General features: G+C 39.2%; 1 protein-coding gene across 5 annotated transcripts in view; it reads right to left on the bottom strand.

Annotated features, from left to right (window-relative positions):
• The window catches only part of RBMS1 (RNA binding motif single stranded interacting protein 1), a 117,348-nt gene that overhangs the window by 30,889 nt on the left and 72,273 nt on the right, over nucleotides 1-14,186 (bottom strand). For all 5 annotated transcript variants that reach the window (XM_082199042.1, XM_082199040.1, XM_082199039.1 and 2 more), the window contains exons 3-4: nucleotides 4,053-4,111; nucleotides 494-585 (exon numbers count right to left, since the gene is read on the bottom strand). In XM_082199042.1, the coding sequence (XP_082055168.1) occupies nucleotides 494-585; nucleotides 4,053-4,111 (151 nt within the window). The remainder of the gene's footprint in view (nucleotides 1-493; nucleotides 586-4,052; nucleotides 4,112-14,186) is intronic.

The raw sequence follows: 14,186 nt of genomic DNA on the forward strand, positions 1-14,186 counted from the left end.
GAATTAGAGGGAAAGATTCCAGGCATGCTCTGTAAGGTAGCCAAAAGTGGTGACTACTTCCTGAGTAAAGTATTTAGTTTCTCTTCAAGTGACAAATTGTCGTCACTATAGATTTATGGTAACAAAATCTATCTACCCCAGGAGTAGTACTGTCAAAAGTCATCCTAGGTGATGGTTTAAGACCTTGCCCCACGAGCATGTTTTGTTTTTTAAAATGATGGAGGACTTCAAGTACACATGAGAAGGTCCATTATGAGAAGGCATTGATGAGAAAGCATTGATTTCATGCCAGGGAGGATTCACTATCACCAGAGTGTAGAGCAGGGGTGAAGAATATGTGGCTCCCCAGGTGTTGCTGGACTATAACTCTTTTGTTATCCCCAGCCAATATGGTCAGCAGTGAGGGATGATGGGAGTTAAAATATCCGACAATAACTGGAGGACACAGGTTTCTGAGGTTACTCTCCGAGTGGTCCAGATGCATTTATCTTACCTTTGCCATCTGTGCTTGGACTCCAGTGGCCTTCAGAGCAGATACTGCTTTCTGAGCTGCGGCTGGACTGTCAAAGTCTACAAAACCATAACCTGGAATTTAAAACATTTATTTATTTATGGGTAAGAAAAGCTGAAGTGTTCACTTTTTATTTCATCTGAAAGCTTAAGGGCAATGGCTTATAACATGCATGTTTTATTTCATCCACATAACCATCCCCTGAAAAACGAGGATGAGGAAATAGTGTCTATGAAAGCACACTCTGCATTGTTTTCCGGAGCTTCCAAAAGGCTTTTTTTCTTTAACCGTTACTACTGCACAATTCACTAGAAAAGAGTTGTTGTCTTAGTTTGAAACATTTCATATCGCAAAAACAAATATCTGAGACGTTTGTTTGGATTTGGTTTTTTATTGGCACATGCTCCATTTAATGCCTATAATGATTCCTTGTTCAGTGCCATATATAAGGCTATCACTTGTAGCCTTTTACAAAAATTGTATATGTGCATTATTTGTACATCTACTGAATATACAATATACAATGGGCATTCATCCATGAATGGTGATATCTCATCGTGAAGAGAATGGCTAAATGTATTTAGCCCATATTTGTTGCTAACCCTTATCTGCACTGAAATATGACTGCAATATCACTAAATACAACAACCTGCTTATCCAGATTTTTTTTAAAAACAAACAACAACATGTTATTCTTGGGCTGGTTCATACTTGCACCATGCCATGGTTCAGTGCTTATTATGTTGGCAAGCTTCTGAGAGATTCAGCAAAGAGTAGGGCCTGCATTCTCCCCATCACCCCATGGCCAAGACTAGTTTGAAAGAACCATGGGTGAGCAACATGCATGAACCAAGAATCCTGGTTTAAAAGAAGCAACAGGCTGTTACAACAAGCCAGCTTTATAAACCATGGCTTGAAGTTGGCTTATTTAGCAACTAATCATTGGTTGTTGTAAACCGGGGTGTAATACGAAGCGGATATTCTTTGAAACTAAAAGTAAATTAGGAAGATGCAGCCATGCAAGAAGATGTGAAGAAGAGGATGTGTCTGAGCTCAATTAAAGCTTGTTCATGGTTTTTAGTGCTTTGTGCAGACCAGCAGATTTTCACTACATGTAGTTAAATTAAAAGGAGGACTGCATGCTGTCTCCTTGGGTGGACACTCTCATCGCAGTCATCCTAGATAGCAATCTGGAAATCTTTATTAAACCCAGTCAAGGATTAGATGGCAACTGGGAGTGCACCCATATACTAAATTAAAGAGACTGTTTTGCAACTTCTTATATATTCTTTATTGATGGTGGTCATGGTGGTAAAACAGAGGAGATTAAGCAGTCTTTTTGGTGGCAGCACCCATAACCTTCCCTGAGCAATAAGGCATATGCCAATGCTAGTTCAGTTGCTGAATACGTTTTTATTTACTTTCGCCTTTGTTGGCCCTTGATGCCCATTTTTACAAGTTTTAATTTATTTGGAATATAGATTGTGTTTGGATTTTAATTTTATTGTGCATTGTATTGTTTTTTACTGTAGTGCATTTCCCCAACTATCAGAAATGTTTGAAATTAAGTATTTGATTAAAAGGGAGAAAGTCAACAAAGCCCTTTTTATATGCCTTGAATATGACATTTAAGGAAATGCAAAGCTTTACTTTGATTTTTTTTTAAAAAATCACAGTAGATAGTATCCAACAAAGTAGTTCTATTAGTGCAAAGATTTCCATTTGTTCAATGGAACTTTCCCTCCATATCTTCACCTAGGGTGACATTCCCAACTTTGTTCTGGAGCATTGCGGGAAGTCCCAGAACAGATTTAGGGAGTGCACAGGGATAAGAGTGGGAGGTGAATTTTCACTGTGCAGTCAAAAGTCCTTGTGCTTACAGAGCTACTTCATTGGATACCCCCAATATTTAGAATATATATATATATATATATATATATATATATATATATATATATATATATATGGTTTTCGAACAGCTTAGTTCTTGAACATTTTGGCTGCCAAATGCCACAAACCAGGAAGTGACTGTTCCTGTTTGCGAACTATTTTCAGAAGCTGAACGTCCAACGGGGCTGTGCTTTGGTTTCCAAACATTTTGGAAGTCGAACGGACTTCCAGAACGGATTCCGTCCGACTTCCTAGGTACGACTGTAGTGGCCTTCTGCAAATGGAGTCTTTCCATTTGCAGAAGAGTCTTCGTTCTAGCACATGCCTTTGTTAATGGAAGAGCAAGAGAGACGGCTTGTGCAGATTCTACCTTCCTTCTGCACTCATCTTCTACACTGTTCTGGATGGTCCCCACAACCTCCTGGGAAGAGACCCCTCACATGAAATGAGGGATGGCTGCCCGACTCATTTGACTAGTATCATAGGCCTGCAGAAGCTTGAGTAAGTAGAAGCTCACTACAGTTGCCTGCTGTATGTAGGTGGGAAGGTCATTCCACAGGCTGGGGGCCACCACAGAAAAAGTACTTTGTCATCCTAACACTGCAATCCTATACATGTTTATTCAGGTGAAGTCCCAAGTGGGACACTCCCACAAATGGGTATAGGACTGCAACCTAATTTAGTTTAAGTAATTCCTGTTTTCAAACACTGGCTACATCTGAGCATTAAGTTTAGCATCAGCATGAAAATAATGTGGACAAATCCAATTAATAGGATCTCTTTTGAGATTAAAATTCTCTGTATGTGTTCTGAAATAACTGGCTTTTTACCACCAGCCTTTGAGTAAAATGTTTGGGTTCGGTTAATGATGAGCTTTCACTTTCTTTGTTCTTGCTTGTCAACTTTGTCCCTAATGTGGAGGGAGTCAATATTAGCCTTGCTAAGTTGGCAGATGCTTTCCTGTGCTTAAGAGTGGTGTTCCTCCCCTTTTGGTAAGAGGGGCTGCAACCTGATATGGCAGTGTTTGCCATTATGTTCCACCCACCACTCATTCTGTTAGGAAATGATCTAATCATAATTACACTGAAGGTCACCAAACTAAATTAATGCACCCGGTGTCTCAGAAAGAAGTTTATTGTTTCCCCCCAGCTATAATTATGTCAGTGAAAATGAAACCCTCCCCCCCTGCTCCATTATATTCAAAAAGAAACAGAACACAAATACAATTAGAGGATTGGAACATGCAATTAAGAACTGCTTAACACTACTTCGTTCTAATTAATAAAGCCAGTTTACACAATATGTAATCTTTTCAGATACTTTCTGCCGTCAAATGGTCCTTTGTAAAGAGTTCTCATCTCGGCAGGCTAAGGGGGGGTGGAAGCATTTCAAACCTCCCTTTCTTCTTTGAAGCTGAGGCTAAATGGCAAACAGTGCCATGCATGTTAAATTTGACTGAAGTCATCTGAAGTTTTGGCACCCTGTTTGTAGGGCTGGGTACATTCCAGACCTACTAGGGAACAAATGCTCCAGAGCAATGCATGGCAAGACCGTGTGTGTGTGTGTGTGTGTGTGTGTGTGTGTGTGTGTTTAAAGCAAATTTTAAAGGATATTAAAGCAAAAATTGAAAAAGAATTAACAGGGAACATACCTTTGCATTTGTTTGTCGTTTTATCCAAAATAGCTTTCGTGGACACAATTTTCCCATATCTAAAATGTTTTTTCATAAAAGGAAGAAAGCAGAAGTTACACTTACAAAATTCCAGTACTAAGAATGAAACTGCAGTACTACTGTGCAACCCTGCACTTGTGAAAATACATTTACTCAATTGCTTTAACCTCCAAAAAGGAAAAATGTACTGCCCAACAACCCAATCCTACCCATGGCTGCAGTGACCTGAGTACACACAACAGGGCTTTGCATCAGACCAGCAATAGTGGCACCCACTGTGCCTACTTTCTATTAAACAGAAGGTGGGGGAACTGCATGCTTCAACTCCTTTATATTATGTAATACTGAATTGTGGGCCAGAACAGCTGGATTCCATCCTTTGTCCTTAAATTTAATCTGTAGCACTCCAAAGCATTTTATTTTGGATTTTTTGTTCCCATTTTTCAGAATTGATACTTGAGAGTAGTAGCGAGATGGTATGGTCCACAACATTTGGAGGGAATGTCTACCCCTGGTATAGACATTATGTAGCTAGATGGAAAAATGGTCCAACTTGATAGAAGGAAAAGTCCTTCTTATGTTCCATCAATTAGATCTGGGCTCTGATCAGAGTGAAGCCTGCTGAGTTTTATGCGCTTTAAGACATGTGTTTCATGTGGCTGTTGCATGAAAGCTGCACTTTAGGGTTATAGTACACTGCAATAAGGTACAGTTATACAACACAGCATAAAATTGTCCTTTATTTCCTGATAAATTTATTTATCAAGGAATATGCAGACTAAAAATATGAACTCACAGGAAGAACTCCTCCATTGCATTCCTGCAACACAAACCTGTGTTTTCAGGGCTACAAGCTAATAAACTTTTTTAAAAAATATTTTATCTAGTGGCATAATAATACCCACTTTCAAGTTTTACAAGGGTGATAAAGGCCAGTGATACAGGGGTGGTAGTTTCCTTTCAGATGCTAGGTGCAGATGTATAAAATTTATAGAAAATTTGAAACCAGGGGGGGCATTTTTTTCCTGGTTTGTGGGGGGAAGGAATGGAAATCTTAGAGGAAATAGGAAAATATGCATTTTTAACACCATTTACAGATCAAAAGCCACTTGGTTTGTCATAACATTATCATGTTTGGAAAGTAAAAGTACAGTTCATTTATACAATACAGTACTTACAATTTAAAATTCCTTAATTAAAGGAATTTAATTTCATTAAAACAAATTATTATGTATTTTGGAATACATAATAATTGGAATACACAGTCTCCACAGTGCCAAGCAGACATAAAGCATTCATTGCCATAAAAAAGAGGGTTTTATTCTGGATTGTTCTATTTCATGTTTTAATGTGTTGTAAACTGCTTTGAGATTTGTTCTTTAAAATATAAAGCAGTGCAGAAATGAATAATAATAATAATAATAATAATAATAAAGTCCACTGCAAAATCAAAACAAACAAAAACGGCGCCTAGACATTCCATTATGGCAACTGTAACCCATTTTTATGGCGCCATTTTGCGCATATATATCTGGAGATGACGAATGAACTAGGGAGGAGATGAATTATTCTGAAACACTTTTTGGACTTACACATAAAGGTAAAGGGACCCCTGACCATTAGATCCAGTCGTGATCGACTCTTGGGTTTGCAGCGCTCATCTCGCTTTATAGGCCAAGGGAGGCGGCGTACAGTTTCTGGGTCATGTGGCCAGCATGAATAAGCCGCTTCTGGCGAACCAGAGCAGTGCATGGAAACGCTGTTTACCTTCCCGCCCAAGCAGGAAGTATTTATCTACTTGCACTTTGACGTGCTTTTGAACTACTAGGTTGGCAAGAGCAGGGACCGAGCAACGGGAGCTCACCCCATTGTGGGGATTCGAACCGCCGACCTCCTAAGGCTCTGTGGTTTAACCCACAGCGCCACCCGTGTCCCTGGACTTACACATACTTCTTACTTTAAAAAAAATTCTTCAAAGGAGCAGCACACATTCCTAAGAGGACATTGTGCCCTTTTTGATGGGTGGGGGACTGGAGGCAAGAGGTGCCAGGTCAACAGCAGCTGCTGACTAGCTCAATATACCCCACATGGACCTGGACATCATGTCATAGTTCCATGCCCACATGGGATGTTGCTGGCCAATAAGCAGCTGTGTGCCTGCACCATGGTGACCTATCTGCCCTCCACCACTGCTCAAGTCACCAACTGGTAATGTCATGTCCACATCATCAGCTACCACCTCTCATTTCTGCTAACCTTATCTCACCTAAGAAAAGCCCTGCTGGATCAAGCCCATCTAGTCCTGCATGCTGTTTGTACAGCAACCAAATAGATGCATGTTGGAAACTTGCAAGCAGGATTCGAGGAGGAGAGAACTCTCTCCCCTCCCTTTGGTTTCCAGCAACCCATTTTCAGAAGCATTTCTGCCTCCAACCATGGCTGGTGCCTAGAGGCTGACCTAGAACTGGTGCAGACCAGAGGAATCTGACTGTTCAATGTCGCTCAGAAGTAATGTTTTAAGTATATTTAAAAATGGCTTTGTTGAAACTCCACAAACCTATACAATAAATCAAATCAAATATATGGCCAGCATCTTTTTTTCACAGATGGTTTTACATATGTTCTCAAAAAAATTAATAGTCAATTTCTTTGGAAGATTCTATCACTATCTATCTTCTCTGCACAGAATGTGCTGGTTTTGAGAAGAGCAGAAGATCCATGAATTTTGTTCTCCCGCTCCTAGACACTTGGAATTTCCTCCAACCTCTAGTATTTTTCATAAGCTCCCTGCTACCATAAACAAGCATGATTACATCCCACCTCTCTCTTCAGTGGTTTTTTAAAAAATAAGTTGGAAGGAAAACAACATGATCTACGTCTATTAAAGATTATTATACAAACCACATTCCCAATCATCACAGCAATAGTTTTATTTAACTGGGCACATTCAGTCTTGAAGCAGCTTTATACAAATACAAAAAATAAAATAAAATCATCATCATGAAATATTTTACGGTGATGTGGATCCTTAACAGTCAACGATGATTACAATCTTACCTTGGAAGTCGAATGGAATCCGTTCCGGAAGTCTATTCAACTTCCAAAATGTTCGAAAACCAAATTGCGGCTTCTGCAGCCAATCAGAAGCTGCGGAAGCCCCACTTCCAGTTAGGAAGGGAGGAGGGAGAGAGCAAACAAAGCAGGAGACATGGTGCCTGAATATTATCTGCAAATTATCTGTAAAGGATCTGTTCAGCTGAGCTACCCCTTGGGAAGCTGACAGGTCTCCACCTTTTGTTCATAGGTATATTGCCTTGTCAAAACACTTATCACAATGTTATTTCAATACCGGTATTCAACAATATGGTGATTTATCGCACAGCCCTAGTGTGTGTGCATATATAATGTAAATAAGGATTTATTACGTATGCATTCTCTATCTGTTCTTTCATTTATTCCCCTATAGCTAACATTTTCACACCTCTTCTTGAGCTTCATAATTCTATATTTTTTCCTCTATAAATCTTTATGGATTGTTTCACATTCTACAACCCTTTCAATAAAAAAGGGGAAGGGAAGGCTGTATATGTAAGTAAACGTTCTACTGCATGTAACACAATAGAAGAGCAGCATATGCAACTCTTTCTGCTCTGTTCAAGTCCAGATCACTTTTAAGTAACATCACTCAAGGTACTTTACTTTAAATTAAATACTTTAATAAGCATAGTGTCTTGGAATGTGTTCATCACACAAGAAATACAAGTCAAACCAGTTTCTCTTCACTTGAAAAAAAAAAGTGAATGGGAAGCCACATCCCTGCACTATTCCTTTTACAATGGAAATATCTAGACAAGTCAAGAACAACAAATGCAGACTTCAATAACTCATGCCCAAATCCTCCAAGGGAAACATTTTGTCAAGTCAGGTGTATGTAGCATGTGGCTGGAATACTATGGCACATTATCACCCAACCTTTCTTCTAAGAAGTTCCATGTGATGTAGTTGGGGTTCTCTCTTGTTAACCACAGCAACTACTCTATGAGGCAAGTAGGTTGAGTCACTGCAATTTATCCAAAGCCACCCAGTGAACTTGATAGCTCAAGCAAGAATTTCATCTGAGCTACAAAACAACAAGCTCTAACCACTGCAGCACATGCAGAAGCTGGTCTGTTGCACAAAGTATTTCAAGGAACACATAAGAAATGTAGACAACTCTAAAGACTCAACTCTCACTCTTCACTTTTTTGCTATCAGCCGCATGTGCTAAAATGGACAGAACTCACCCTATTTTGTTTATGCAGTGTTCAATTTATTCTATTCACTTTCAAACTACATTTTCTAAGTCTGTCATTCTCAATTACCTTCACCAATGTCAATGACCTTTCATAAGTATGTCCTCCCCCTTCAGGAAAAGGCAGAGGAGAGTCACACTGAATATAATAGGACTTACTTCACTGTTAATTTGTATTCTTAATCAAAATCAGCATTAATTAAAAGAGAATGGGATCTTGGAATTCCCATTACGGAACAAACATGGCTCCCGTTATTTCATTCTATTAAGACAATGCCATTAAGTCTGCAAAAACAGTATAAACTGTTGCTTCGGTGGTTCGTAGAACACCAGTGCAACTTAATAGGATATCCTCAATCATTCAATTCAAATGCTAGAATGTAAGACATCTGGAGCAGATCATCTTCATATCTGATGGGGATGCCAACAGGCTCAGGTGTATGAGCAACAAATATTGCGCCATATCTCAAGATAGCATCTCTCACATTTGGTTCATATCCTACTGATATCATTTAATGTGACAAAGACAGATTTCCCAAGCCCTATGAAACTGTTCACGAAACTCACTGATTTCTGTTAAGACAATTATGGGCAAGACATTGGAAACATTCCCAATCAACCACAATTCGGGAATGGTTATTAAAACATGTTAAAACTGGGCTGCAATGGATTAATTAACCAAAGAGGTGCACAGGAAAGAATCAGGAGAAGATAAGGATAGAATTTTACGAGTTAATTATAAGATTATGGATAGCACTGAGCAAATGGCATTCCAATGAGAGTGCCAATTCATTATTATGAAATATGTGCATATATTTGTATAAATGACAAAGATGCCATTTCCCCAAAGATGGATAATTTAGGACAGAGAAATGGACTAGGCCTATAACTATGGATAATGGGGATGCTATTCCTTTAGGGAAAGTTAACAAAGCATTCTGGAAGCATGAGAGGAGGAGCAGAAGGCAGAAGTTCAGTCTCGTTCGAAGTACTAACATCAGTGTCAAAGCATGGCCCTGCATGTGTTTTCCCAAGAGGCTCTGTAGTGCTAGAGGGAAGGGATACAGCGAGGTGTGCATCCCACTGTGATAGGAATGTCCACATCACCTGGTGGCCAGCAGCATTAGTAGAACTTCAAAAGCAAAGTAGAATTTTATTCTGGAGTGTTTTGAAGTATTACAGTATTTTAATATTTTTTTGGAAGCCGCCCAGAGTGGCTGGGGAAGCCCAGCCAGATGGGCGGGGTATAAATAAATTATTATTATTATTATTATTATTATTATTATTATTATTATTATTATTATTATTTGCTTGCATGTACCTGAGATGATGACTTTGTTCAAAGACTTAAAGGGGGGCCCAATTATTTTCACAACATAAAATTAATTATATCCTTTAAAAAAATGTTTTAAACTGTGCTTCCCTGTTGGTATGAAGATTGACCCTTCAGGGACCAGGTAAATCTAACTTTATGCTTCATGGTTTCAAAGAAAATTAAAGTTCATGGTTGTTTTCTATCAAGTACTTATGCATAATAATAATAATTTAATTCAGTTATTAAATGTGTATACAGCCCTTCATCCGAAGACCACAGAGCGGTTCACAACACAAAAACACAAAATACTCAACAAAAAACCAAAATCAGCCATATTAAGATTTCTAATTTAGAAGAGTGAATTCTCTTGAACTGCGTCACCCAATGGCCATGTTTGCACATCATGGGAAGCCATACACCATGAAGTAGTGCATACAAGTGAATTGTATCCACTTTGGTCCTCCCTATTAGCTTGCAAAGGAAGCAAAGTCTGGCTTAGCAGTATGTCTAAATTTAAACAAACCTTGATCAAAGAACAAAATTTGGCTTACCAATCATGGTTTAAAGCTTACCGTGATGTGTGAATGCAGCCAATGCCTTTTGCTGGTTGTTTCATAACAATTTGTGTCAGTGCCAGATTTCTTTTGCTAACCCATCTTTGGATCCAACCCATGACATTTAAATTGTCTTGTGTATGCAAAGCTTGCTATGGAAAAGTTCAGCTGTGCAATAATTTTGGCATAGGAAATGAAATGAAGGCTATGCAAACAAGAGGAAAGGAGGGAAATGCTTTAGAAGTCAGGAAATGTTTCTTTCCTCCTGTTTGTAGAGACTGGGTACCAGCCTGTGTAGTCCAAAATCCAACTGGAAGTGCAGTAACCCACACATTATTTTCGCCTTGAACAGGGATTTTTTTGGTCAAAATTAAACTTAGTTGTTTCAATATGGGGAGTGCATTTTGGTATACTAATAGAAGAACAGGGAATTAAGTGTATTATGGCTGTGTCATCTCTAGGACATTTTGAATAAACACATCAAAGTGCATTTCCTAATCATGACTATAAGATCTGTTACTGGTTTACAGAGAGGAAAGCAACAGTTTTAGTTACAGAAGTTTCAATGTGAAAGTTTCCACCAGACAGAAGACAGAGCCTGGCAAGACAGATCAAAGCATCTTTTAATTATTTTAAGAATGTTGTCTTCCATGAAAACATGTGATACGACACCATGCTCTAGTCATTGGACTGGATCCAAAGGACTATGAGTAGAAGGAAAATAGTAACTGGCTCTGTTCTGCAACACTCAAACAGATCACAAAGTGGGAGCAACTATGGCTCGGTGCATGCTCTACAAGAAGAACATCCCAAGTTGAATCCCCAGCATTTAGAGTTATAAACAGGGAACTCGCCAGAACTGAGTTCTGGCACCTCTCAGGTGGGCATCATTGCCATTATAAGAGAACAAGAGAGACGTTCATGGTGAGTTCTGACACCTCTTTTTCTAGAAAAATAGCACTGGTTGTCAGGCTCAGGTAACAGGTGATAGGAAAGACCTCTGTCCAACTGTGGGATGCCACAAGCCATGGGAATATTGCCATGTATACACCAAGAACAAGCACACAAACTTCCTGTGGGAACAGAAATAATTTTGTTTTCTTTGTAAAGCAAGGCCAAAAGGTTAAGCTAATCAAGAATTTACTGTGTTTCACAGTAATGTGCAGAACACAAACGAATGAAAAATCCAACAAAATTAATATGATCCAAGCTTGCAGACGACCCTTTACTGACCAATGATCTCTAGTAATGAATAGGCAAAGCAAGATCAATAGTGTATAGACAGACATCTAAAGAGGGCCAATTACACTGAACAGTGAATTGTGAAAAATTAATGTGGCATTCATACAAGCAAAATTCATAGTTTGCTTTTTGTGATTTAGCAAGAGGAGAGTGTAGGAATCACTAATCTCAAAATTTGATTACTTTGGCCTGGTGATGGTGCAATGTTCTTGTTGTCTAACCATGTTTAGGAGACTGGGATCATCTCATCTGAGAGCAACACACGTGCTATTCTTCTACCTCTCATTACTATTGGTCTTGAAACATACAAGAAAGAACATGAATAGGCTTAATTGGGACAGAAGAGTAATTGATGCCCTTATATTCCTATGCTCTTCTACTTAACTATTGTAAATTAAGTCAATTACCCTCCAAAACAATGGTCTGAAATCCATTATATGGGGTGGAAACTTTTCCATTACTGTAGTTTTCCATAGGAAAATATTCCACCTTTAAAATTGATCACACTAACATTACACACACAATACAAACTGAGCAAATAGAAAAGATACAGTGTCTAAAAACCAAAGTTGTAATTCCTTTTTCATAGCTTCATTTTTCTCTTAAAATCTAACTGCACACTAATGAGTTGTCTTTAACATTATTTACACATATTCCAATCAAGTAACAGTAACTACTAAGCCAAGCTCTGCCTTTCTTTCTAGTAGCAACCCCCACCCAATACTGTGCAGCAGACTGGTTGGAGGAACATAGGAAGCTGCCTTATACCCAGTCAAACCATTGAGTCCATCTAGGTCAGCACAGTCTATACTGGTTGAGACTGGCTCTCCAGGGGACATTCCCAGCCATACCTCAGAGATGCCAGGGATTGATCATGGAGCCTTCTGCAAGTGGTTGTTGTACCACAGACTTATGGTCCTTCTTCAAACTTGGAGAGTACCTCTGATTCAACAGGAGAAACTAAGGCTAGCATAAAACATGAGGGAAACCACGAGGGAGAACACAGAAGTGCCTGAACACACCTAGGTGACTAACCTTTTAAAGTACAGTGGTACCTCGGGTTAAGAACTTAATATGTTCTGGAGGTCCGTTCTTAACCTGAAACTGTTCTTAACCTGAAGCACCACTTTAGCTAATGGGGCCTCCTGCTGCCGCCATGCAATTTCTGTTCTCTTCCTGAAGCAAAGTTCTTAACCCGAGGTACTATTTCTGGGTTAGTGGAGTCTGTAATCTGAAGCATCTGTAACCTGAAGCATTTGTAACCCAAGGTACACCTGTATGTCATTCCCCTCTTAAAAGGCTAAGTTATTAGAATCCCAGTATTCTGCCTGCCCCACCAGAAGGTACTAAAAAGTAAAGAACAGTAGATCACCAGGACAAGATAACCAAAGGTTACATATATCTATTAATATGTATATAGCAGGTGTGGGGAGCCTATGGCCCTCCAGAAATTGTTGGACCCCCAACTCCCATCAATCCTAGTCCGCAAAAGTAATGGTCAAGGATGATGGGAATTGCAATCCAATAAATATATGGAGGGTCACAGTTCCCCACCCTGATGTGTGGAGTGTGCTTCCTTTCTGCAAGGGGAATTCCCAAGCCTGCACCAATACTGAACTGAACAGTAAGCTTGGCCTCAGAAAATAGCCAGGTTTAATGTACCTGCCAACCCCAACTCCCTGATGAAAGAGGGAAGGAATATGTTTATCTTCAGAGCAAAAAGCTATTGTGCTCCCATCTGGCTTTATACTTATCTTGGCTTCCTCATCTCAGAGGTGAGTCTTCCCAGGTTGGTCACCCCAAGTCTAACACCATATCCATTTAAGACTATCTGGTGCTAGCCTCCCCTTCTCCCACCAGGCCTAATAGGAAGCATTATTTTTCTGAGAATTGGAGTGATCCCTGAAGTTGTTTTACCCAGGGACTTCTGGGGTTGATGCTTAACCATAACATATCAAATGAAGCAACAAACAAACAAGCTTAATGGATAAGCCCAGTTAGGAGCACCCTACTGGGAAAAGGCTGAAGTAATTTCAGAGGAAAGAACAACAAGAGGTTGCTTCTCTCTTGAATCTTACTGCCCAGTATAATCACTCAGCCAAGACTTCAAAGCAAGCACTTCAATATTAGCTGCAACACTGAATAAGACTATATTTAAATACATTAATCAAGATCAAAACAGGATCTTTGCCAAGTGGTAACAATTTACACCACAAAGGAATTCATTCCTTGGGTTATTTGAATTAAAAAAGATCAGCATTTCCTCCTCTGATTCCAAAATTAGAAAGAGCTGTCATTAAATTGGGGGGGGGGAGAGAAATTATTGTTATTATTAAACTGAAGGCATTAAAGATGCTTAATAAGAATGATAAAATTAAAAGTACTGGAATAATTTAAATAAAGACTTAATCAATGGTTAGGTTTCTGAAATAGTTAATGTTGAAAGGCCATGAAACAGTGGAGTCTTATTCCTACAACATTGCTTAGCATCTTTGTTCAGCAAGCATAGCCATTATGCTCTTGGGTCCCATTATCCCCGACCACCTGATGAGAGCTGCAGTCCAACAAGATCTGGAAAGTGCCATGTGAGCGACTCCTGCTGTGTAGGATATTTTTTAAAAAATAAAATGATGCAAACATGCATTCTTTAAAGAGTGTGGCTTAGCAGCAAAGCACAGATTCAAAGTCCCAGATTCAATCCTTGGCATCTC

The sequence above is a fragment of the Podarcis vaucheri genome (genome assembly GCF_965113315.1).
Source record: "Podarcis vaucheri genome assembly, chromosome: 1".
NCBI classification, from domain to species: Eukaryota; Metazoa; Chordata; class Lepidosauria; order Squamata; family Lacertidae; genus Podarcis; species Podarcis vaucheri.